The 27,500-nt window shown below is 42.6% G+C and overlaps 1 protein-coding gene across 4 annotated transcripts in view; it reads left to right on the top strand.

Annotated features, from left to right (window-relative positions):
* The window catches only part of jph1a (junctophilin 1a), a 58,856-nt gene extending 31,703 nt beyond the window's left edge, over positions 1 to 27,153 (top strand). For 2 of the 4 annotated variants that reach the window (XM_084048629.1, XM_084048631.1), the window contains exons 5-8: positions 8,018 to 8,136; positions 21,607 to 22,352; positions 22,934 to 23,030; positions 23,553 to 27,153. In XM_084048629.1, coding sequence (XP_083904755.1) covers positions 8,018 to 8,136; positions 21,607 to 22,352; positions 22,934 to 23,014 — 946 coding nt within the window. In that variant the 3' untranslated portion in view covers positions 23,015 to 23,030; positions 23,553 to 27,153. The remainder of the gene's footprint in view (positions 1 to 8,017; positions 8,137 to 21,606; positions 22,353 to 22,933; positions 23,031 to 23,552) is intronic. The other 2 variants (XM_084048632.1, XM_084048630.1) reach the window with 2 other exon arrangements.
* The last annotated feature ends 347 nt before the right edge of the window (positions 27,154 to 27,500 follow it).

Here is a 27,500-nt window from a genome sequence, read left to right as displayed (position 1 = left end):
TGGGGTGTTCACAAAAGCCAGAGAGTAGCCGTTAAAATGACCCCAAACATATTTGAAAGTGAAATATCCCTTCAAACCCAATGCATGTACAGTATACTTTGTCGTAAGAGGTCACTGACTGAACAACAAAAACGTGATGAAGCAAAATAGGCTGTTAAAAGCCTCACATTATTCTGTACGTGAATGGAACACAGTAACTATATCTTGTCTTAATCATATGCATAGACCTGTGGCTCTTTTGTAATCCAATCTAGTTTTGGCTTCGACACTGACAAGGTTATGAGGTTTGATCCTTGTGCTAACAAGTAAGAATGAGAGCTGTGCTGTGCCAGTAAACCATTCTGGAAGACTCCTTAGTACATAACAGCGTCCATGAAATGTCAGTCAGGGTTATAGGGTTAGGGGGAGAGAGAGTATGCTTAGGTTTACTTGTAGGGTTAAGGATAGAAATGTTGTGGTGAGGGTTAGCGTTAGATTGTGGTTAGCTTTAGGGTTAGTTGTGGTTGTGATTATGGCTATGGAGAGTTAGGGTTAGCCGGGGCCAGCCAGTTAACCACTTGAACCCCAGCCCAGCATCCATATTCTGAGGGGAACATTAGCCAAAATATCCACGCTAAATATCTACAAGAGGGTTGTGGATTGGATATTCTTGCGAAGAGATATGGTGTAGAAGGGAAAAAGCTCTCCGAGACTCAGAGTCATCTCGGGTCCAGTTTGTCTAGAGCAGGGTTTCTCAAAGTGGGTGCTGTGGCACCGTAGGTTGCCGTGACGCCCTACGGTGGTCCAGGGGTGCCACAGTCCAGGGGTGGCACAGAATACTTTGTTATTTGGAATTTGGAATTTATTTATATCACTTCAGTTTAATCACCCTCTATACTTAGTGAAACCGGACAGAATTGCATTTTACTTGATGTGTTCTTTTCAATCTGCACCAAATCACTTTGCCAAAAACAGCCGATCTACAAGCTTTGACGCGTTGTGAGCTTGTAGATTGGCTGTTTTTGGTGACAACATGACATGTTTTGAGCTTGTAGATCGGCTGTTTTTGGTGAATTTCCCCCCCACATCAGAGTCACATATTTACGTGCTGTAATATGACATAAGGTTCTCAAAATTAACAATGTATTTCAGGGGTGCCGTGGATGAAACGGTTAATTTCAAGTGTGCCCTGAGCCAAAAGAGTTTGAGAATAACTGGCCTAGAGAGGGTAGGGGGATGAAACCCTGGACTGATTTTGTACATGGTAAAAACAATTCAGGATATTAGTGAGCAAACTATGGGTTTTCTCACTAATGTCACTGCGTGCGTGCGTGTTTTGTAATCAACGGTTGGCGGCTCTGGGACTGATGCCCTCTGCTCTCCGTTCTTTGTCACCACACTTTGTCTCCTTCCCCGCTCTCTCCTGTACCACTCCTCTCCTCCCATTTCATCCGTCTCTGCCTGTCACCTCCTCCCACCACCAGACGACCTGTCTGGGACTCTGTGACACAGTCTGGGTCACTTCCTCTGCTGGTGCGTGACTTGAACTAGCGTGGTACCAAAAATATGGAGCCATTAAGACCCTCACATACAACTACACATGTATGTCACGGATGTGCTGTTCTCTCATACCTCACACCTCCTTCCACTTGCCTTGTGCACATTTCTGAAATAGAAGTGTGCGTGCGTGCCTGGGGAATCTGGGGACACATATATGACTGATGTATGCATGACTTATGTATGTATTATACATAATGCAAGTGTGGTGCTGTAACAAGAATATCAAAGGTTCAAACCCTGTAAAGCATCCTTGAATAAGAACAACCCCAGCACGTTGAGCAGGCTATGTGAAACTGAGAGGTTGTGAGGAGAACAATTCCGCAGTTACAATGTGAGTAACATGGCAACTGAGGAGCTCTGAAAGATTTCCCAAGAATTCATTATCTAAGCTTGGCACACTTTTCAGTGTGTGTGTGTGTGTGTGTGTGTGTGTGTGTGTGTGTGTGTGTGTGTGTGTGTGTGTGTGTGTGTGTGTGTGTGTGTGTGTGTGTGTGTGTGTGTGTGTGTGTGTGTGTGTGTGTGTGTGTGTGTGTGTGTGTGTGTGTGTGTGTGTGTGTGTGTGTGTGTGTGTGCGTTCGCTCGTGCGTGCATGTGTAAGTATGTCTGCAGAAGCTGCCTGAGTGTGTCCTTTGTCTCCGGGTGTTGCGAGGACTTATTTCTGGAGAGGAAGCGTCCCGTCTGTCCGCCCCCCCCCCCCCCCCCCCCCCTCCCCCCCAGCATATGGCTGCTCATGCATTTTAATATCTCACTGTCCCGGCATGTCACACACGCATACAAAAAAAACCAGGATGTTCAGAGTCCAAGGACAGACCAGTACAGTCTGAAATAGAGACATCTGCCTGTCTGTTTGGGGTCACTCTGATGGAAGGATTGAGATGGACGGGAGGGGAAGTCAATAGGGAGATGGAGAAGGATCGACAGAAAAGAGGAGCATTGATCGGAAAAGAAAGCAAGGAATGCTCAAAAGAAGACTCACAGAGTCTAGAGGCCTGGAGGCTGCGCTTGAACACAAACAGACCTTCAGTTATTTGGATATTTGAACCATATCCTTTGAGCCCCGAAAGCTTTAAAGTGAAATAAAATAAAGTGCCATGATTAAAAAGCTACAAAGTGCCTTTAAAACCGAAAACATAAGCCATAAGTGAGGCAGTGGCACTAAACGAAAGAACATCAAAATCAGTAAGCTTCACCCTGGTGCATGAAGGTGCACACAGCGAATTCGACGGCAAGCCAACCACTAGTTTTCCAGATCCGTTGTGTAACAAAAATAAATTCGACTGGAAGACAGTCATCTAGCATTTTTTTATTTTCATTTTTTCATGTCATATGAAAGCAGGGAACCATAGCAAAATAATGATATATTGGTTAATAAGATTGAGTGAATAGTTTTGAAACTACAGCTTATAGAACTGAGGTCATGTTAAAACTCTTAAGTAGAGAAAACACCACTTGAATTAGAGGTTGCTAGCCATAACCTTATATCTTAGCTACATGTTTGTGCATTTATTTCATATTTACATGTCGATTCGAGCTCTGACATGTACAGTATGTCAGACATACTCTAGTATGTGAAGAGTCTAACTGGGCTATTAACTCATTTTTTTGGGAGGGGAAATCCATTTTTTCTGCTTTCCTGAAGAATGGGCACAAGCAAGATGACTGTCTCCCAGACAAAAACAGTCACAAATGATGGATGGAGGTTTAACAAGAGCGGAAGATGGAGAATCACAGTTAATAAGCTTATACTTATTCACATTCATATTTTTGCTACTTTTGAAAATTGTGAACAGCTTGCCTTTTTGGACATTCTGGAAGTGTTTGCCTATAAATGACACACCCAAAATAGGGTCACCAGGTTGAAAGCTGTTAAACCCTTTAGACTTGAGTCGGCTCTGTACTTGGACTTCCAGGAACGTGTTGTGAGAGTTTAGATCGGCTATTTTTTGCTAATGTTCCCCCCAGAATATGGATGCTGGGGTACACACATGGTTAAGCAGCCAGATAGAGGTCTCGTCTCAGCGGTACTCCAGCTGATGATGACTGACTGGGTTGGCTGAGGCTCATGTTCCATTGTTGTTTAGAGCTGTGAGCAGTGAAGAAGTACTCACGTGTGTTACTTAAGTAAAAGTATCAATACTGAAATGTAGAAATGCTCTGTTACGAGTAAAAGTCTGGTAATCGAAATTTACTTCAGTAGAAGTATAAAAGTATTGGCATCAAAATATACTTTAAATATCCTGCCAAAATTAAAAGTACAGGCTGTGAGCGTGAGGCCTGCCCGCACAGCGGAGCTGTGAACCTCTGCACAGTAACATAACAGAGTAATAAAGCTAATCCACCGCCGCCTCAGAACAGTGTTTACTATGTGCTTTTAATGGCACTGCATAATGAGGGATTTGAGAATGGACTGATGGGCAGGAGAGGACAAAAATCATCTGTCTCTCTAATGCATACATGGGCAACTGGCGGCCTGGGGGCCACATGCGGCCCCCACCTTCACTTAATGCGGCCCGCAGGTTAATATCGGAATACTGATATATTATTATACTTATAGATCGGCTATTTTTGCTACTTTTCTGTGACAATGGCGGGAAAAGTTAAAATATGGAGAGACAGTATATGCAATGTGGCCCTCTGGAGTGAGTGTGGAAATATAGTGGCCCTATCCATCATCAAAGTTGCCCACCGCTGCTCTAATGCATTAGTCATTAGTGCACACAGAACCTTCTGCAGCGCTCAGTAACTCATGGCTCTCTATGTGTTTTGTGTACTGTATGCACCTGTGCACGTCGTGCATTTGCAAGAATGAGTCATGCCCCCGTACCCTCTCTAAACTTGTGTGTGTGCTCCCATAATACCTCTCAGCGATAATGCTAAGCTCATGATGATTCCAAAACATATTACGCCTCTCTGCCTTTTGGCATTAACCACTTATAATATAATATATACTGTGTTGTAACAACTAATAGCGGAAATAGCAGATCGGCTTATTGTAGATGCGCTATTTCTACTATTTTTGAACATATATACAGTTTTTTATTTAGTAATTTAGTTATTTGTTCATTCATATTCTTTTTTTTTTGTGGCTTTAATGATGGCAGGTTAAAAGTGGTTCATATCACTGGTTTTGGTAGCATTTTTCATTGCTTCTCTTATGCTCACTTGTTCAGTCCTGCATTTTGCACAAGTGTTGAATGTACTGTAGATGGTTCAAACCAATATTGCACAATAACAATATCTCTATGGGTATGCCATAGTATTTACACTTTGTTTATTTTAATGATCATTCAATCGATTGTGTTCTGACTTGGACTCTCCAAAAAGTCGGGATCGGCATTGGACTCAAACTTGTGGCATCGCCGCATCGGGTTGGGGCTCTACAAAGGAGATATGTGTTGGGCATGCTGCTCATTGTGCACGGACTGTTCTATATATAGCAGTGAGAGTGGCTGCCAGTGCAACCTTACGGCACAGTGAGGAGTGGACCTCTTAATCCCAGTACTACCCACAGAGCTGCAGCTGACTTCCTATAGAGGCACACAGCTAACATCCTGACTGTTGATTCCTGACTCAGAAATTAGGTCCTGTCACAATGGTTACGTAATCACCCGGTCGCAAATTATTTGAGATAATCCGCAATTATTTTTGCACACTCGTCATAATAATGTTCATACATTTTCAAACATTGTCAGTCATTTCTTTGCATTTTGGAGTTATTTGTCATATCTGACATTTTAGTTTACAAAGCCTAAAAGGCAAATCGCTTGCCGTTTGCTGTTTATTGACTCATATGTATAATATGAAGCATCAACTGACGGTGAGAAAACGCTAATGTTACTTCCGCCGAATTAGTTACATTTTTGCCAGAAACTGACTGTATCAAATATGAGTGACTGTCTATCTATCATAAACGATACAGAGCCACCTCCCTGGCAATATCGCCGTGACAGTTTGTTTATTTTTGGACCACAATTCTTATATGAGACAATTCTAAGATGACCCAATGTTATTCTCCATAGAGGAATTACTTCCGCAACCCAGGGGAAGAACGAGTGACGTCAGGACTTTGGTACTCTATACTCATGACATCAGGGATCTCCATACATGGGAATAACAGGGACAAGGACTGACAGACACACAGATCTCCATATATGGCCATATCTGTCACATCGGCAGTGGCACGTAGGTGTCGAACTCTAGAGGTGAGGGTCGCGTAGCGGCCCGAACTTCTAGTAGTAATACAAACATGTGTGTTGTGCTTGGATGCAGCTGTGGGGGCCGACGACCTGCATTTAGGAGGAGAAAGTAGGATTTGGATTTCAGACAGAGGCACAAAGGAGGGGGGGGTCATAGTGCTGTGTTATCCATCAGAGGGCAGGCAGACAGACTGACACGCAGCCCAAGATGAACAGACGAAGGGCGCAGAGTGGAAGAGGGAGGGATGAAAGGACGGAGGAGAGAGACAAAAACGCAAGGAGGGAGGGATGTGGGTGATGTCATCTCTGTGATGGTGAAGGGAAGGAAGGCTCAACCGAAAAATGCAGAGTCAGTCGAAGATTAATCTTGTTTGTAGCACTGCTGAGTGAATGGCAGTACTGCTCTGACCTGCTGACTTCATGTCAGATTACTTCCGCATTTCACTTATCTTCTGTTGACATCTGTTCCTCCGGATTGATTGATTGATTGAAGTCCCTGCGACATACTAGCGTCATGTCCAGGGGCTGTACTTGTACATCATTGCTGGGGGATGTACTTTTATATCAAGCTGCCTCACGCTACAGAAACATGGAGATAGGCTCCTGCCCTATGGGTCACATGGCTTGGCAAGGCTTACTTATGTTTTTGGGGCTTTTTTTTCTCCATAATATCAATGAATCGATTAGCCACATTATTTTATAGTTGCACAACAGTGTCCTTCAATAACATAACAGTGAAAATAGCAGATCTACAAGCTTACAATGCATTTTTGAATGTTTTGTAACCCTTTTTCTATAATGAAATGTTCAAAATAGAGATAAATTATTCATAGATTTTGATTAAATGATGGATACATTTTTATAATCCATTAAATCGATTAGTCAGATTACCTATTGCACCCCTAGCACTGAGCGAATGGCAGTACAGCGTGTGTTTACGTGTCAGCATGCTGGTGAATGTGCAAATGCATCGATGTACATACAGTAAAAATGTAAGAAAGCAGCTCTCGTCTAACTCAGTGGTTCTCAAACCTTTTTGGCTCAGGGCACCCCTGTAAATATCGTTTTCATCCAAGGCACCCCTGAATTACATTGTCACTTTATAGCACCTTACATTTAAATCATATTACGGTCCGTATAATATGTTTTTTCCCCCTTTGATACAGTATGTCATGAGGAAACTTTAACTCCAGTGTATCTGCTCTGACTTGCTGATGACGGTCAGATTACTTCCGCATTTCACTTATCTTACAGTATGTTGACATCTGTTCCTCTGGATTGATTGATACTGTATTCAAGCACACATAGCTAGATAGCTTAAAGTAGATTAGATAGTAGTAGACATACATCGATTAGGTTTGATAAAAACGATTAAATAAATCCGAAAGAACAGATGTCAACCGGACGTGCGAAATGCGGAAGTAATCTCGTGTTACGTCAGGCAGCAGGTCAGAGTGGAGACGCTGTAGTTTAAACACATCTCTTGTTCTTCAAATCTACTACATATTGGGGAAAAAAGATCAACTTAGTATGGAGGTGCTCCGAATATTTCCAGGTTGCCGGAAATGTAATCAAAACAAATATTGGATATAGATGTCGAATGATATAAGCTAATTTAGGTCAAATTGCATAGACTAAGGCTTACAATGACGATGACTCGTGCAGAAAGGGCAGAGGCTTTGGCGTGACACACTTGTCAGTCTGGTGTACACACTATGTACTGTATGCATACAGTATTGTCTATTCATGTGTGTATTGATCCAAGCCGGAACATTTGATTGATTGAATGAATACTTTAGTAAGTCAGAAATGTAAACAGCACGAGGTACAGTCAGACATTAAGGCTAAAAGGATATTAACACAAAAAAGTCCTGGGGACTTGTTTCCATTGTGGTCCTATGTATTCAATTCATCAGCATACAGTAGCATAGAAAATAACACAACAATACATGTGATACTACGACCCCAGGCTACAACACTGATTATACATCCCAGGTGCCTCTATGTGGTGTATTCTTTATAGTCATCAACAAATACAAAACACTATGTACAAAAGGGAAAAGGGAAAAACGTCGGCAGTGAATGCCACCTCCTTTCTATGGAGGTCACATGCTCTGAGAATGCATGCGGCCCACCCATCTTAAGTGGTCATGGGTGGACCCTGATCCAGAAAGGGTCGAGAATCACTGCTGTATACAGTATTGTTTGTTGTTCATGTTGTGTGTTGTGCCTGCAGGCTGCAGCTCATGTTTGTTGTTGTTGTTGTTTTTTTCCCTCTGCAGAACGAGCCATGCCAGGACAAAGAGCGAGGCTGCAGAGCAGGCGGCCATCGCTGCCATACAGGACTCTGAAATCGCCAGAGCGGTCGCTTTTGAGCTGGCCCCCAACTTCCACCAGCCAGGTATAACCTTCAGCAGCACAGAACATACAGTACACACCTAGAGGTGGACCAAAGTACAACTTTTGTCTTTGAAATACAGTGGGGTGAAAGTCAAGTATCCAAAAATAGAAATAGCGTTCAGATACTCAACAAATTTACAGTTAAGTACAGCAGTGATTCTCAAAGCGGTGTCCGGGGACCCCCAGGGGTCCTTTGAGGGGTTCCAGGGGGTCCCCAGCAAAAGTAGTTAACATAGCATCACAATCGTTTTAACCACTTTATCCATTTATATGTTGACTGTTCAAAAATAGCAGATCTATACAAGCTCACAGCTCATCACTTCATGCCTCGCTGCAAGCTTGTACATCTGCTATTTTTGAAGATGTCTGCAAAATATCTAAATGTTTGGGGAAGATTGTAATAATCTTGAACAGTTTTTAACATAAATCTTCTCTTCTGGGGGTCCCTGGCAAAAAAAAAATTCAGATGGGGGTCCCCAAACAAATACATACTGTATCAATTTGGGGATCCTTGATATAAAAATGTTTGAGAACCATGAAGTTAAACAGTACTCAAGTAAATGTACTTTAATAGTTACTGTCCACCACTGCGCAGCACATACACAACAGAGGTTTGTCAACTCTTAACACGTCAATAGTGGCCCGTTGGTGGCCGCTTCTGGAGGCTGGACCAGTGTGTGTTCATACATAGCATACAGATACGGAGCTGGACCAGTGTGTGCACATACATAGCATTCAGATACGGAGCTGGTTGTGGCTTCATGGACTCTGGTTACTAGCCTGGTAAACCATCCTGGTGAGCGTTTATCACATTATCATGTGTCTTCTGCAGACCGGTCTGGCCCCATGAAAGCGCTGTGTGGGCGTTTTGCAGAAACCAAAAGGTGGAAGAGACAATCGGTGTCTGTCAATCACAGGGGCCCTGAGCGCAGACGCTGATTGGCTCTTCCACTTTTTTGGTTTCTGCAAAACCCAGCGCTTGGGGCCAGACCGGTCTGCAGAAGACACATGACCGGGATGGTTTACCAGGCTATCTGGTTACGTGCATAAACTATACTGTAGGGCTTGACAGCTAACCTCTGCCCCCATATGTACAGTACAGGCTCTCGTTTAACAACACCACCGTTTACATTCCCACATTACTCTCTCTCTCTTTCTTTCTTTCTCGCTCCCTCTCTCTCTCTCTGTCATGCCATGTGCAATATACCTGCATGGTAAACACATACAAGGCCACCGCTCTTCCCCCATAAAGTCACTGAAAGAGCAACCTCGCTACAGGTTTAATGGCTTGAGGGACACAAAGGTCAGCTGAACCCACTCTGGTAGTAGAAATTCAATCCCTCGTGGCCAGAAGGTACTCCAAGCAATTCTCTGGGTCTCATGCTTATAAAACACTTCCGTAAAGTGTTGAGGTGGGCTCAGTTGCTGTTGGTTCATACAGTGACCATGTACACGCAATGTCACTGGTGACCATGCACATCAGTCCTTCTCTTTGCTCTTCTTTGCGCTGTCTAAGTAAATAAATACATAATCCTTCAAGAAACGAAGTGGCAGTACTTGATACTGTATTGTGGATGATAGTCCCCCTAGAGTACATGTACCCAAATGGATCCTTATTGCTACCTTTGGATTACATTCTCAGAGTTAAATTAACACTGAGGATTTTACTGTGCAGGGTCTAAAATCCTTTCACTGTTGTCATAAAGCCCCATTTCCAACCCGTCTGCCTCGGGCTTCCTCAAGCAAGTAATTTTCTCCATAAACACATTTAGTTGAAGCATCGCTTTTATGCGTTGAACTTCTTGATAGTTTCTAATGAATAACGATGTTTGCGTAGCATTGACATTTTCAGAGTTGTGTTCACGGTCCAAGGCTGTGTCTTGGAATAGCCTCTGTAATGAGTTTGTTATAATGTGTGCAGGAAAAGCCCAGGGTTTGGTGCTCAAGGAGTGTAATCGAAGACCGGTGCTATTGAGGGCGATTTCTAAGACTACAATGAAGGACTGTGTTTCTGCTTTGGAAAAACCAGAGCCAGTTTGGAGCTGTGTGTACTGTATTCTGGACAGAGGCCTTGTATTCCCTCTCAAAGGCCTGTTGTATAGGCTTTCAGACACAGTACTTGCTTAAACATGGCAACATGGATTTCATAGTTTAGGGCAGTGTTTCTCAAAGTGGGGTCCGGGAAGCCCCAGGGGTCCTTGAGAGGGTTCCAACTTCCAGGGGGTCCGCAGCAAAATGAGGAACAGTTTAAACAGTTACACTGGGAACCCACCAAAAATTAAACGTGTCGCTCGCACGCTTTCATTTTACACGCAGGTTTGCGCACGACTGTTCTCGCCAAAGCTGGCCACAGCAGGACGTCTGAGAATGTGCGTGGAAAAACATTTTTGCGCCCCGAGCAAAAGAAAAACATCCACAAGATCCACAAGCTAATAACTTGGGTCCAAGCTCACAACTTTTGACTTTTGAACACATTGTGAGCTTGTAGATCTGCTATTTTAAAACATTTTGAAAGGTCTTGGACATCCTATATATCAAGGAGACCTCTGTCCGTCAGTCAGTCAGTCACACTCTCTGTCACACTCTCTGTCCCGCATGGTTCTCCTCAGTGGGTTGAGCAATTGCTCTGAACGTGTGCACAGGCATTGACCATTAGCATATGCACACAACCACGATGACTGTTTTTCACGTTTCTCAAAATGTTCGCTGTTTATGTGTAAACAACAGAGATTCCGACTTCGGTCTATGGGATCTGTTGTCACTATTACGGTCATGGGCTGGTTACGGTGTACCCGCAGGCTATGGGATTGGGATCAGTAGCCGCCGAGACAACAGCAGCACTGCACAGGCAGACCTGCCTCACAGCTGAAAAGTTATAAAGGACTTTCATTTACGAGCCGTGTCCACATACATACTGTACACACACAGCATTTTATGAGCGGAGGACCACTTTGGATATCATTTTCCATAGCACTCGCACGCAGGTTGACACATCCAGTGTTCGAATGAACGTCATGTTATTACTTAGCACAAATAGTTTGGCTGATAAAACATAAACATGAACTTCTCTCATCAGGTAAATGACGGGTTGTTACACACAACCATGCCATTGTAGGATTCAAATCGGGTAACACCTTCTTGCTCAATTCACAATTAATGATGGTTGTTAACATGCCATCAATGCACTGGGAGTGTGCACAACCTGAGTCAAGTGTGTCTGTTCATTTCAAAGGAGTGTCACAGACCGAGAGAACGAGAGTACCGTTTTGTTTGTCAGTGACTAAATGTGCATCCACTGCGTCCTTGACCAGTACTTCTCTAGCAAATCTTCCCAATTGCCTTGCTGATATCAATGGGCTCTGTTTGTGGTTAAAACCCAACATATTTCTACAGACACGATGTCACAGAGTTAACAAGCTAATGAAATGAGCTAACCTGCCCTTAAGGTGGACTGACTTAAGGTAGTACTGTAGTAATTCAATACAGAGCTAATGTGACACCAACTCATAACCCCTGTCTCATCAAAGTCTTAACGAGGTGCAGTCACATTACTCATTCCAATATAAAATATTTCCAGAGTGCACACATCCCCGGCTATGGACTAGTTTTTGATTTTTTTTTACACAAATCTTCTCTTATGGGGGTCCACTGTCCGGATACATATCACTTTAGGGGTCCTGACATAAAAATGTTTAAGAACCACTGAATTAGGGGGAGAAATTATATTTTCTATTTGCTTTAAAACAGTGTTTTTAGAAGATCTTCTGCAATGCTTTTGTATTAGTGTTGCACATAAAGGCCCCTGATTTGCTGCAGTAATGCACACTATGTTTCTGTTGGAGGTTTCACATGCTGTCGAGAGAATTGCACACACTATACACAGTAGCTGAGAGGGTTGGGTTTCAGCTGGGCTCTATTTAGTTGATTTACAAGGTAAGTTGAGTTTTACAGTGGAATGCCTGAAAGGACTCCATAACATTTGGTCAAGGAGCTCAGGTCATCATGGCTAGGGTCAGGGATAGAACAAAAGGTCAGGGATCGTGCAAAACGTTACTTAAAAGTCCCCAGTAATTAAACATTCTGTAGCCTAGTCAGCATTACATTTGGTACAGTTAACATGCATAAGAATATAAACAGATACAGTCATCCTTTATATATATATAGAAATATTTTCATTTGCTTTTTAAATGCAAAAAACATACAAACATACATACATAAAACAATGTATTACTCATTGTGAAATAATTTGTTTGTAGTAATGTGTGCCAATGTCTCTAGCAGGGATTTCCAATGTCCAAGTGGTCCAAACGTGGCAGACTTCTATCAAATCTAGTATTTCTACTTCTTAAGCTTCCCAACAACCCAGTGTTTGTGTGTAGGAGGGATAGCCAATCACCAATTAAATCCAATAAGGTGTCGAGCCAATAGAAATGAAAAGACTATGGTGTCTGACTGGGCAACCAATACCACCGCCTCCAGGCACCACCCCAAAGATTGCAATAGGGCATAGCAGTGGTGGCCATTTTGTGGTCGGAGCACGTTAGATCTACATATGAATATACTGTATCCTGGCAAACCTGTATCTAGATAGATGTAGCCTATGGAACTGTTTAAATTGAAGCAAACTATGTCTGATAGAAAATATAAGTTGAGTATCTTCGTAATTTCTCAATTGCCGGGAGCTATCTGAGATCTCCCCCTAAATGCCACCATAAGATGGTTCAGTGACAGGGAAGCAATCATTTGAATGGCACATTACAATCTACTCACCTCTCCCCTGTGAACTGGAACACAATTACAACCACTCATCATGTAACTTTTCAAAGCATCTGTCTGTCTCTGTTTTTTCTGATGACGTTGAAAATTTTGAAGCCATTACAATTGAAGATGTAGCCATTTAGCAGACTTATCCAGAGCGACTTACAAAAGGGGGATCTGGGGGCCGTTTAGAAAGAACAGGAAAGATGGTGAAGAAAGTGGACTGAAGTAGGAGATAATAACTTTCTTTTTATAGCAATTTTCAAAACCGGTTTACAAATTGCTCCTCCTGTGCCTACCTTCTCAGCTTTCCTGCTCAATTAAATTAAATTGAGATGGTGGTGATGATAAACTATGAAGGGACAAGGACTGACCATTTACCCTCTTTAAAGACCAGATGGAATGACTTTTTGCCACAATATCGTGACACAATTCCTAGTGAAACAAGGGCTGGGTGTGTCTCAGCCAATCACAGTGATGGGGGCGCTTGGAGTTTTCCAGCTCAGGTTCAACCTCCATACTCCATACAGCGTGCAGCTGTCCCCTCGGGCTATGGGGTCTAAACTCTGCGATCTAAACTGCGTTGTGCACTACAACAAGGCAGTGCCCAATCAAGTTTGTTATTGTACTGCCTATTTCTCACCTTAAATGTTTTCCGAAACAAATTTGTGTCTACTGTTTAAGTTTGAAAAGAGAAAGTTTGTAACACACCGTCCGGTTGCTTAGATTTAACAGAGTATCACCGACCTATAGTGTCTACTGTCTAGCATCAGCTCCGTGTGGAAGAGGCAATGACCATTGAGCTATGGAATAGACAAGTGCCAGGCATCGTTTTATTGGTTGAAATTGGTTAGTACCTGCTGATATAATAACACGTTATGCTTTTGTTTGACAGGAAGTCATTAAGAATGGACTTGTAGGGACTTTTGATATAAAAAATACACAAAAATAGCATTTAAAAAAAAAAGAAATGTCATCTATTGTTTACTATGTCTGCAAATGCTCTAAAAATGTGGAAAAACATATTCTTCATTTCAGCTGGTCTTTAAAAGCACAGCATGTGTTCTCCATCATGCCTAGTATAGTGTCTTAGAACCATCAGAAACGCCACTTCTTTTCCCTTCTCTATACCACTTCAAATAAGGTTGTACAGGAACACACCAAGTTGCTCTTAACAGTATTATGCAGTGCATGGATCCATGTCAGTGTTCTCTGTACCTACACAACGCTGTGGTGCACTGTACCCAGAGCCAGCATCCACCACTGGGCATACTATATTTAGGCCTATGATCTCGTCGGCCTTGGGCGTTCGCCAAAAGACACCACGAAATAGTGGGTGACTAATAGATTGACAATGGGAGCCATTCAAGCGTGTGTGTCCCTGTTCTCGGACACGGAGAGGATGACCGGACGGGGCCAGGATCCGCCTGCTGTTTGTGTGTTGTGGAAAAAGGCGGTCATGCTTGGCAGGCCTGGTGAGCTCCAGGTTTACATGTGTGTGTGTGTGTGTGTGTGTGTGTTTGTGTGTGTGTGTGTTTGTGTTTGTGTGTGTGTGTGTGTGTGTGTGTGTGTGTGTGTGTGTGTGTGTGTGTGTGTGTGTGTGTGTGTGTGTGTGTGTGTGTGTGCGTGTGCGTGTGTGCGAGAGAGAGAGTCGGGACAGTGTCCTTGCCTTATAAGTCACATCAATGAATGAAAGATCAGCCTATGTCATACTATTACGCAACGTAGGATGATGAGATGTCCTCTTTAGACATTCAGTTGTGTAAACGAGGCCGGTAAGCCACGCCGAAAACAGTAGAGTCGACTGTAAAACACTCAAGTCCTTCATACTTATTTCATGGAGAGAAAAAAATTACTTGCAAACATTACGAAAGTTTTTGGGGATTAAGGAGTAGCCTACTTCTTGGTCTGTTAATGGGTTGTGGGTTGTTCTTTGGCAGACATTTTTGTGTGTAAATGAGGTCCCCTATTTACAGGTCGACCCATTTCAGCTTCCAGGCTTAGTAAATACCACCAGTGACATACTTACATGAAACTCCCCACAGAATACCATTTTTTACTCCATGACCTTATGATAATGTGATTTTGACTGTGGGTGTAGATTGACAGCATGTCCGGAGCATCTCATCATTTCCAGTGTTAAAAAGGGCTGAGGTCAACTTTTCAAACTCTTCAATTGCAGGAGGGGAGCCATTCTAATCCAGTGCCCTCCAATCGAAATGAACTTTGAGCCACATTCCCCGCTCTGATCTCCTGTGCTTCCTCAATGTCTACGTCTACAGTGAAAATATTCCCACTTACTCCCATACCAACAGCAATACAACAACTCCTCCAGGGGAACAACCCAGAGCCTAAACCCCTTGTTGTTTGTAATTGACATTTCAGACTCATGGCAGATTATCACCCAGATTGGGCATGTGAAGTTCAAAAAGTGAAGTGGGGGGGGGGGGTCACCAGGAAAAAGGAGACTGACCTTTATGATTGGTTCGCACGCAGCACCCTGGAGGGGGTCAGCGTGGGGGTTTTAGGGGCGTGGCCAATAGCGTGACGTTAATCGGGGCTATACTTGGAGTCGACGTGTGGTCGCTGGGGTCCAATGGAGGCATAACTGAAATCCCTGCGCACTGAGAGGTCGCATAGCTCCTCTCTGGGCTCCCTCTCTCTCGGCTCTCTCGCCTCCAACAGGGCTGACGTGGAGCAGCTGTCCCTTCCTTCAGCTCTGGACCCCCACCTTCCTGCGGTGGAGAAGAGAGGCCCCAGTGGGGCTCTCGCCCCCCCCCCCCCCCCCAACCCTATCTGACCCAAGTCAAGGTACACTCAGACCAGGTGGCACCGTAAATGCCTGGACCTGTCAGTGCCAAAGTCGGACGTGAACAGGTGCTGCTTTATATTCAGAGGCAAATCTTGGCTATTTAATGGAGCAAGGTTAAGGAGACAGCAGCTGGCAAGAATGTTTCAAGTTATACAACAAGTCCAAATAAAAGTCAAAACTCATTCCAAAACTATGAACACTTTATCATAATCATTTCATTCAATAGGCTTATGATTAATTTACTGTATGTTTTTTATGTTGATTTTCTTTCTCAGTGACTGATTTCATTAGTCTTACTTGTCAAAAAGGGTATCGCTCTCAGAGTTAATGCCAACCAGATGGCACAGCACATCCCCAAAGTGGGTTCATTCCACTTGGGTAAGCTGAAATAAAACCACTGACTCATAAATACCTGGTTTAAGTCTTCCGGTGTCACAGTATAGCCATATCACCCTCAATCACATGTCATTGCATGTGAAAGAGCCCTTCCAGGTTACTGTCCTTGCTTTCCTTCTCAGAAAATAAAGAACAGAAGGACAACAATCAGTCAGATTCATTATGAACACAGAGCTCACGGTTATTGGCAGGCAAAGTGTGGGACATAGTTTTGTGTGTGTGCGGCAGCGCGCACATGCGTTCACACGTGTTTGTGAGGGTGTGCTCGTGTTTTTGTGTTGTGTGTGTGTGTGTGTACAGTATGTGTGAGAGTGAAGGTAGTGCATGTAACATGGCCAAACAATGACAGCTCCCCCGTCCATCTGGCCATGTGAGTAGGACGGCGAGATAGGAAAGCATAAAACCTGTTAATTGAGTCATGCATCTTACATTAAATATATCCCTGCAGAGAAAGGAGAGAACTGAATACACAGACAAATGTAATGACCAAATTCCTCTTCACGATCAAGTCTTATCTCATCTCATGTTAGCAGTGGTGGACAAAGTATATACTCAAGTAAATATATACACATTGCTGTATTGAAATTTTGAACATTTACAATATATATATTTTTTTTTTCTAAATTAGTGAAAATAGCGTGTCTCACCGCGACGTATTGTGAGCTTGTAGATCTGCTATATATTTAAAATAGGTCTTCAGTATCAAAAGTACAAAATATTTCTATTTGAAATGTAGCAGAGTGAAAGTCATGTGCCTGCAAAAAAAAGGGAAAAAATGTACTTAAAGTACTCCAAGTATCAGTGTACCAAATATAGTACAATTTTTGTCTACTCGGTCTGTGTCTCAGAGGAGGCCCGGTGGTCTGTTAAGAAACCCACCTACCAGTGACATCATCAATGGGGAATCCAAGCTAATAGAAACTGTAGGCTTTCTATTCCTGGAAAGTTAGTATGCTATAATGGAAGCCATTGCTCTCACATTAATACAAAAAAATGTATAATAATTGCTTGAACAAAAAAAGTCTGAAGTGTCCTCAGCCCTCCTCTCAGACACAGACTGAGTAGAAAGAAATGGTACCATATTATCATGAGCATTAGTGAGGACCAATTATCTGAAAATGGCTGAATTGTCCATTAAGTACAGTACTCAATTAAATGTACTTTGACACTGTCCACCACTGCATGTTAGCATAGTTTATCAGTTATCACTATACCGCTTGGAGCATGTGTAATAATTTCCTGACATGTCCATGCAGCACTGTCGTAGTTATGAAACGTTTAAGCACACAGCTACCCTTAGGTACTGTATATTTCTGTCACTGCAAGCTGCATGGTGCATATTACAAGCGTGTAAACACATGTAAGCCTATTACTTATTATGTACTGTTATTCGTGTCGCAGCAGCCTTGGGTCTGTCTTTGACTGTCAGTTGCTTTACATTATTATGAAACTTGACAGCGGCGGTATATAATGTCGCCTGTCTTCCTTTTATTTTGTATGTGGGCAGCAGGTAAGACAGGTGTCTTGTGTCTGTCTCATTTGTCATTTTCATGTTAAAAAAACTATGTCCCTCTTAAGTTCATGGTCAGCGTGACACCGGCTCATTCACGATGGCAACAGATGTGATAACCGCCTGGTGTGTACTCCACACTCTCCCACCCCCATTCACATACATGCATACATGTACATGTACATGTACACGGCGCACACACGCACACACATGCACACACACACACACACACACACACACACACACACACACACACACACACACACACACACACACACACAGACATGTTTGCATTACTATACTTGCGAGGACCTCAACATTTTAGGACGGCGATTTTATTAATGCCATTTAAAAAAACATTGGGCATTTTTAACCGTAAATCTAAGCCTAAAACCGAAAAATAGCAGATCTATGCTATTTGCAGATCTATGCTATCAGATGCTATTTTTCAGTGTGTGATATCGCGGCACAAATAAAGTATAAAATAGGGAAAACTCGAACCCCAACCCCTAAACCTAACCTGAATATTTTTCTTGTTGTAAACCTATCTTTATAAAATATTTTTTAAACCATAAAACAATCATTTCTTTTTTGAGGACCATGAAAATGGTCACACACACACACACACACACACACACACACACACACACACACACACACACACACACACACACACACACGCGCACACAGGTTTTGTAAGGGTGTAATGTGTGCCCATTAAGAGTGCCCTGAAGCGTAAATAATGTGCCGTGGATTAACCACTTAAGGCCTATTTAAGGAATAGCGAAAAACAGCCGATCTACGAGCTCAAAATGCGTCACAAATGCTCAGAATAGGGACACCAGGTTGAAAGTGTTTGACATGAACAGGGCCTACATCTGCAGCTATAACAAAAGCTTGTACTCTACTGTACTGATGCCATGGAGACAGTGATGAGGTAATAGAGGAGTCAGAGACAGAGAGCAAGGCAAGAGAGAGAGGACAGAGGGAGATGACAGATGGCAAGCATTAAAGGGATAGTTCACACCCAAAATTACTTTTTTTCTATCGATTAGTCACCCCATGGAGACTTGAATTCATGGATATTTTTTGTTGCATTCCTAAGCCAATAATTTGATGCAGGCAGCGGTTCCGGTAGGAGACACAAAGAGTCTCCTTTGTGTCTCCTACTACCGGAACCGCTGCCTTCCGGTCCGCCGGTCATCAAATTATTGGCTTAGGAATGCAACAAAAACAAAAAAATATCCATGAATTCAAGTCTCCATGGGGTGACTAATCGATAGAAAAAAAGTCATTTTGGGGGTAAACTATCCCTTTAACGTGATAGTGTGGTTATCATATAATATCGTATACAGCAATGATTCTCAAACTTTTTCATGTCAAGGACCCCTAAAATGATGTGTATTTGGCAGCGGACTCCCCCATCTCAAAAATATTTTAGCAGATCTACAAGCTCATAGCGCGGCACTCGGTGCCACGCTACAGTATGTGCTTGTATATCTGCTATTTTCTAATAGCCAAAGTATAAAAAATGGTTAAAGTGGTTCGAATGACGCTATATTAACACATTTTGCTGGGGACCCCCATGTACCCCAAGGACCCCTGGCATAGAACCAATGGCATACAGCATTACAGTGTCTTTATCTTATCATCATATCACATCAAGATTTATGTGCGAGCCTCATCGCTTCGAATTCTGCACATGGTCATCTTAAGTGCTGACGTTTGATGGGTTTCAGATTGTACTGTATGTACAGAACGGTGTTTATACGGGCTGAGTCATTACGTTATTCTTGGTTCGCTGACTGATATAAGACCTATTTAGATCACCCTCTTTGGTAGGACTGCAGACTCTACCGAGTAGATCTGATGAAAGAAGCACCGTACTGTCTGGGGTAATTGAGTTCCATCCAGAACATAGGGACTAATCACTGCCTGGTCAGCATTCCTCTGCACTTTAAATTAAAATATAGTCCGTCTTTATGATGGGATCTATGTATCTACACAGCAAAAATTAAACGCACATAAAGCCTTCGTGTAAATGATGATAAACAACAGATGTAGGTTAGATCAAACACTTGTGGGATTGCATTAAGTCGGTGGTTTTGTGGGGTTTAAAATGTCTGCAGTAGTGTAGTTTTAAGTAGTTTTGACTGGCTGCCAATGCTGCAGTGTGTGTGTGTGTGTGTGTGTGTGTGTGTGTGTGTGTGTGTGTGTGTGTGTGTGTGTGTGTGTGTGTGTGTGTGTGTGTGTGTGTGTGTGTGTGTGTGTGTGTGTGTGTGTGTGTGTGTGTGTGTGTGTGTGTGTGTGTGCGTGCGTGCGTGCGTGCGTGCGTGCGTGCGTGCGTGCGTGCGTATAAGTGTAACCATCCAGAAAATGCCTGGAGCCCCCGAGAAGAATCTGTCCACAAACAGAGTGAAACTGGTCAGACCCTCCAATGAAGCCCCAACTCTTATCGAGTTATGGTGTGAAATTGGCCTCACAAGATTGCTTAAGCCTCAGAGATATTCCAGCATCTCCCACCTCTTTGTAGTAGGTCTTCTTGGCTATGGTGGTTATGAAACCATTTAGGAATGCCCGGCAGCCGGGAAATTGTTTGGGCTTATGAGCATTGAGCCCAAAGGATTTTTTTGTTAAGACTGTTTATGTAGATTTGGGATTGGATGTACTTGTTCCCTTCCCAACTTGAAGTTAGCATGAGGCTTCCTAGAGGAGACTAGAATTGTCCATGGAATGATGGTCTGTTGACTTCACTCGTGCCTTGGCTGTATAACAAATGATTATCGATGGTGCCTTAAGATGTTTTGCTTTTCCTTATCTTTAATTAAAAATGTCTAACATTTTCCCAATTGACCCAGTTGTCTGTTGCACTAGGACTGCATACGATCTGATGCAACCATCCAATTCCAATCCAGTTCCACAGACAAAGCTGTATTGTCAGTCGACTGAGTCACTTTGACATGCCGTATGATTTAGCAGTGACAAGTGGCAAAAATGGAACAACAAAATGACAGACAGTCAGCCTATTGTATCTAATAAATATTAATGAATACAGAACAAAACAAAGGAAAAAAAGCATTTGTTTTCCTCACAGTTACATGTTGCTGTGAATTGAGATTTAGAGAGAGAGAGAGAGAGAGCAGTTCCAGGAGCTTCGGCAGATTGCTTTGGGGATCAAAGCAGAGAATGAAATAAAAGAAGCATCAGTGCACCTTGGGATCAAGCACTCTTATAGTGAGCCGTGTTGGTTGATGAGGGTTTTGAGAATAATGGATAGACAGTAACAAAGCGCCTTTCTAAGAAAACAAGGGGCTGATGAAGGGAGCCAGTGATGATAGAGACATGACCACAGAGGAGCTTTCCTTTGTGAGACAGTTGCTGTGACAATGCATAAATTAATCTATCTTTCTTACACACACACGCACACACATACACACACACACACACACACACACACACACACACACACACACACACACACACACACACACACACACACACACACACACACACACACACACACACACACACACACACACACACACACACACTTTCTTTTTCCTCTTTCTCTCTCTCTCTCTGATATGGCAGATACATTATTATACAATGATGAACATTGTTGCATTGTTTCAACATTACCATACGGGGCCTGTTCTGGTATAAACGTAGTTCGTAACAGACCTCTCCAGGCAGCAGCAGTCAACATCACATAGCTCTCTCTTCTCCTAATCTGAGTTCTCGGATGTTGGAGATTACAGATTAGACTTGGCATTTGTTCAGAGTTCAGTAATCTCCTGTGTCATCTGAGCCTCAGAGGATAGGCTGTTTCAATATTGGTGGCCCTGTATATTTATTATATTCTCATTACATGACGAGAGTAGAAGAGGTGTACTGTATTTGCTCTTTTGTTCTCTAACCATTAGATACATAGACACTTTCCTCTATTAGTGTATTATGTACTGTATTAATATATGTCCTCTCCCTCGCCTCTGCAGGGCCTGACTATATCAACCAACAGTTCATGGAACCCATGGAGGTTAAGGAGGTTCCTGTTGAGAAGAAGGAAGAAGAGTCCAAAGATTCTCCACACTTTTACCGCAAAGGTACCACCCCTCCCGTCTCCCCGCCGGCAACCAGCCCCGCACAGTCGTCACCTCCCCCTTCGCCCCACTCTAAAAAGAAAGGCCTGCTCGCCAACAGCATCAGCCGCAAAACCAGCAAAGAAGAAAGGCACTCCCATAAGGCGAGCAAAGAGGAGAAGCCCAGTCGCAAGGTCAGCAAAGAAGAAAGGCACTCCCATAAGGCAAGCAAAGAGGAGAAGCCCTCCTTCAACGAAACCAACAGAGCCCCCCCTCACCAAGAGGAGGCGCCACCTAAACCTACGAAAGCCCCGGAGCGTGCCCCGGCGCCCACCTCTGTGCCCGCCTTAGTGCACCCTCCACAGATGCCGGCCAACGGCCAGCTCCACACTCAGTACCACAGTTACTATGTCAAGACCGCAAAGATAGCCCCGCCACCGGAACCCGAGGACGACCCAGAAGAAGAACCGAGCCAACTGGCCCTGGCTCGCATGCCCCCGGCTCCCCAGAAGTCCTACGGTATCCCCACTCCCAAGGCGCCCTCCATACGGGACGGCAAGAACGAGCCCAAACTCAGGAAGCAGGATTCCCTCAAGCCAAAGAGCCTCATGGATTCAAAGAAATCCAGCATGGAGATTGCGGACAGTTTGGCAGAGGACACAGTAAGTACAGTATGTGGTGGTAAGGCCTGGAGCCTTACTGTACAAATGGAACCATTTGGTTCCATTTGTACACTCTTGGCTCTGGCACTCATGCCGGTAAGGGTCGATTTGGAACCCCCCCCCACAGGGAACCCTGAGGGTACCCGGACCTCACTTATGAGAACCACTGCTTTAGCATTATGACCATGTCACTTGCCGAAAAGAATTGATTTTAAAGTGAAAAAACACCAACATGGTGCAGCACAGTCGCACAACCAAGTATAAATAAAACAGTTTTTCTCCTCTTTTTTATATTTTTTGGGCCTTTATGCCTTTATTGATAAGATTTAGTGGAGACAGACAGGAAACAAGGAGAGAGAGACGGAGAGTGATACGCACCAAAGGTCGTCAGGAACGGGACTTGAACCCACGGCAGGTCAGGCTGCATTAGAGCCTAAGTGCCCTGACCGCTAGGCCAGCAATCCTTGTCGATTTAAAAGCCTAGAAATACATGTTTAATGTTAGTGTGGTCCATGTCATCATTTTTCATGTTAATGTGGTCCATGTCATTATTTCTCATATCACGGTGCCATGTGTTGCAGGGTCCTAACTCACTCCTTGTTGCTATGGTGATGCTGTTGAATATTGGCCTTGCCATAATATTTGTCCACTTCCTGACATGATGATGCTGTTACTCAGGTGAGTTTATTCACATAATTTCCCTAATTTAAAAGACCACTTCACCCATCTTCATATACTGTAGTTGGTCCTCACTATGTTCATTATAAGTTGCTACCATTTCTGTGTACTTGATCTGTGTCTCAGAGAAGGGCTGTGGACAGTTCAGAAACCTAACTACCTGTGACATCATCGGTAGCCAGGTTTTGGTCATTTCAAACAAATTTCATATTTTTTGGGTTATTGCAAGAACAATGGCTTTTCAGCATGATAACTTTCCAGAAAGAGAAAGGCTGTAGTTTCTATTAGCTTGGAATCCCCATCACTGATGTCATTGGTAGGCAGGTTTCTGAACTGTCCTTAGCACACCATTGAGATGCTGAGGGAGTAGACGGACATTGTGCCATTTTATAATAAGCACTACTAAGGACCAATTATATGAATTGAAGATATGGTTGAAAATGGGGTGAAGCACTTCTTTAAACATTCACATTCCATACACAACATTTCTGAATGTGACACACTAACCCTTTTGTGTTCCAGACAGTGAAACCATGGTAACTGGTAGAGTTCTGTCGCTGGCCTTTGAAAAATCAAAATGGCGCCAGTCAGACCCGGAGGCAGCCAAAGGTGTTTAGGGAATCAACGTGACGCCCACGACAAATCGGGAGAAAGCCATCACTAACACCCACCACCCTGTCACAGGCCTTCACAAGCCCCAGCCCAATGATTTAGCACTCGTTTGGCCTCTGTGAAAGGCAAAGCTGAAGTGAACCGTTGTGTCTAGGGAGAAACAAAACAAAAAAATAATAATAAGATGAAAAAAAAAGCAAAAAAGCAAACACATACGCAGCAGGGGTAAAAAAAGGAAGAAAAAAAGGAAGAAAGAAATTGAAACCCACACGTGTGCTGACCCAAGCACTGGTCTCTGCAGCTCCTGCCACTCCCTCTGCCTTGTTGGCAGAGATAGCGGTGCTGCTGACTGACTGACTGACTGACTGACTGTACTGGAAGAAGAGTGTGGAGATGCACTTTTAGATGACGGGAGCGAACAGCTGCCTTTCTATTTTGCCATCTTGACGTTTTGATGGGGAGATGTGAGCACGCGCGTCGTCCAGGGGACTGTGTCGCAGTGGGAGCGTGCTCTGGCGTTCTGAGCCCACCCCCCCCCCCCCTTACCCCCCACACACCCCCCTCCATGGGTTCACACTACACTCGCTACAGGAAACTGGACACGACCGATGCTAGCTAGCAGTCAGTGCTAGCACGGCCACTAGCCAGTCTTACTATATTACCCAATCACCATTGCAGCTCCTTCCACACTCTCGCTCTGTCTAACTACAGGAATCCAGGACACAATGCTTTGAAACAGTCCCCATGCATGGTACAGTTTTGTTTGTTTGTTTTTACTGTAGGATTTTCTTTGTTCATTGTTGTTCTCTGAATGTTGGTATACCTGCAGTCATAGACTTATATTTGAAAAGGAAAACCTTTCTTATAACAAACTCAGTATTGATCCATAAATTAGTTTTTGTTTTTCCCTTTTTATTTGGAAAAGATTTTCTCAATTTATTTCATTTCTAGTAAAAAAAAAAAAGAAGAAGAAAGAATATATGGTTGTAAATTGTAATTCAAGAATTACAAACTAATTTTATTGAAAGTGCAATATGTTTTATTTTTTTAAAAGAAGGATTATTGTATTTTTGCCAAAATCATTGCACCGTTGCAAAAAGTCTATATGTTGCATTTATTTTGTCATACCACAGACGTCATTTAGACTTTAGAATTGGACAGAGAGCGTTGATTGACAGTTGGCATGGTAACTTGCTGTGAGGGAAGTTCACAATGTAAGCGCCAGCTAAGCTCTGTATAGTGAAGCGTGAAGCAACAAATGTCTTATTGATGATGTTATTTATTAAAAATCGAGAGAAAAAAAAAACGAGAACTACTTTGATGTTATCGCAGCACATGCCTAGACTACTTTGCATGAGATTTCATTGGCAGGTTCCTCTTTTATGTTCTCTTCTCTGGATCCAGTGTGACGGTACAACCACAAAGCTGTGAAGAGTAAAGTAAAGCAAGTTAAACGCCTGCTTTCTGTTGGAGGGGATGTGAACCCTGCTCGAATGCCTGTGAGCAGTGGTGGACGAAGTACTCAACCCCAGCACTTGACTCCTTTACTCCTCCTGGTCAAATATTACTCAACTACAAGTGAAAGTTGCTCAGTCAAATTTGTGCTTGATTTTAAGTACTGGAGTACTTGATAAAAGAAAATATTAAATAAAAAATACTTAAGTATTCAAAAGTACATGCTTTTAAAAATGATTTAAGTATTCAAAAGTAGAAATTACAAAGTCCATTGTTTTAAATATCAATGCATTGCTGTATTAAAAATGTTAAATGTTGCCCCAGAAATTCAAATAAACTTCGGAAAAAGTGAAAATAGAAAAACTTGTTGAGCTTGTAGATCTGCTACTCTAACTAGATTAGAAACATGGCTTATAAGTGGTTAATTAATTCATAATGTACCTTTTCCCCTAGAAATGTAGTGGAGTCAAAAGTACACTACAAAGAGTGAAAATATGCAGGAAAAAAAAAACTAATACTCAAGTAAATGTACTTAGTTACTGTCCACCACTGCCTGTGAGACTGGTGTAGGTTGGAGTCTCAGTTTGTGGAACTTGGGTATTGAATTTATTCAGGTTGAGGCTTACGGGGGAGAATGTGGCACCTAATAAGGGGTCAGGAGAGATGCCTTTAAAAGAAAACTTTTGACAGTATACTACTGTTTACCTCAGAGAAAAGAAGACGAGGAAGAGAGGGAAGACACCTCTTGAGAGATGACATCCTTGTCTTAATTTTGTTGCGTGGGGACGGGGCGGGGGGGGGGGGGAGGGGGGTGCACGGGGATCTGACTGTTGCCATCATCCAAATCCTGCTTAGTCGCTTTCAACCCCATGTGTCCCCATTTTGGACATGTCATTATAGGCGAGACTTTTGGAAAGTTTCAAAATGTTTAAAATATTTTCTCAAATTTCTTTGGAAATAGCTAAAATCGGCAATCTATGAGCTCGTAGATGGCCTATTTTCTCTATTCGTCGTGCGATTGGAGTATATCTAGCGCTTAAGTGGCTGAAATGCCACTTCGTCGCAACTGTCTGTAGTCTTTGTTGCAGGTACAGTGGGTTTATTTTATTTGAAGGTGGTTTATTTATGAGAAATGTTCATTATCATCTCTAAGTTTAACTATTTATTGTACAAATGATACATAACGTGTACATGTGTCGTTTTGAGCATTGATCACCACGAAAAGGGCTTCAAAATGGCTAGGTTGTCTTGCCATATAATTCAGTTCAAAATATGACTTGTTTATATGGTTTGTAGCGTTAAAAAAAAAGAAGAAGAAATGTTTGGCGACTGCTTATTTTGTCAATGAGATAGCTGCAAATTGTCCAGATAGTATAAGTTATTGGAATATGTGTTTTTTTCAGTCATTATTATTATTCATAATGTGAAATAGAAACAGCAGGGCAGACCATAATACTTCCAAGCCTAGACAAAATCATTGAATGATGTGAGTGTTGGAGTTAGCTACTGTACTGTACTGTGCTAATACTGTACGGCTTCAAAACAGTTTCAGACCCTTTTTTATTATTTTTATTTGTATTAGTTTTTCCCTGTTTTCATGAGTATGGTGGAGACTGCAACCACACAGGACGGGTCGAACAGACAGCCAGTTTATGAAATATTTTTTTGAAATGCAACATTGCATGTTGGAGACATTTCTATATAGATTATATACTATTTGTAAGGATTTTTACAGAGCACAATCCAGAATCTGGTATGAGCTGGTATTTTTCTAACAATTTGCACACCTGTATTTTGACAATGAGCATAACTTGTTTGTAATTGGTAATGTAATGCATATATGGTAACGTTGGACAGTTATAAAAAATATATAAATATATTTTATTTCTAATTGGTTGTAATGTACTTACCATTTGGGGGATGTGAAACGCAGGTGTACTTGTTTGAGTATTTTGCAAGGTAACAAGGATAAGTGGGAGACTTTTTGATATCTCAAAGTTAATGTTACCCCACTGATTTGTGCAAAGTCTTTGGAGATGAAGTTCTGTGTATAACAATAAAGATGTTATGCCTTGTAAAAGCCACACTTTGCTTATTTATTTGTTTATTTCATATTCCTACACTGGACTTAAATACCTCACACCCATCATCACCAACTCCACAGCTCACGATGTGATGATGTGTGTGTTATCATGTCCAATCATCTCCCACTTGCTCTCTACTATGGCTGCAACTATCGATAGCTTTTTCGGTTAATCAGATAATCGAGAAGCACATGTTTTTGGATCATTTATTTATTTTAGTAATATATTAACGAGTGAACGTTTTTGTAATAGATTCGACTAAATCGATTACTCTGATTAACCACTTAAGCCATTTTAAACTATTCATGCAACGGCATCG

The sequence above is a fragment of the Gymnoscopelus microlampas genome, assembly GCF_963454915.1.
Source record: "Gymnoscopelus microlampas genome assembly, chromosome: 22".
Lineage (NCBI taxonomy): Eukaryota > Metazoa > Chordata > Actinopteri > Myctophiformes > Myctophidae > Gymnoscopelus > Gymnoscopelus microlampas.
This window is presented reverse-complemented; position numbering and strand designations above follow the sequence as displayed.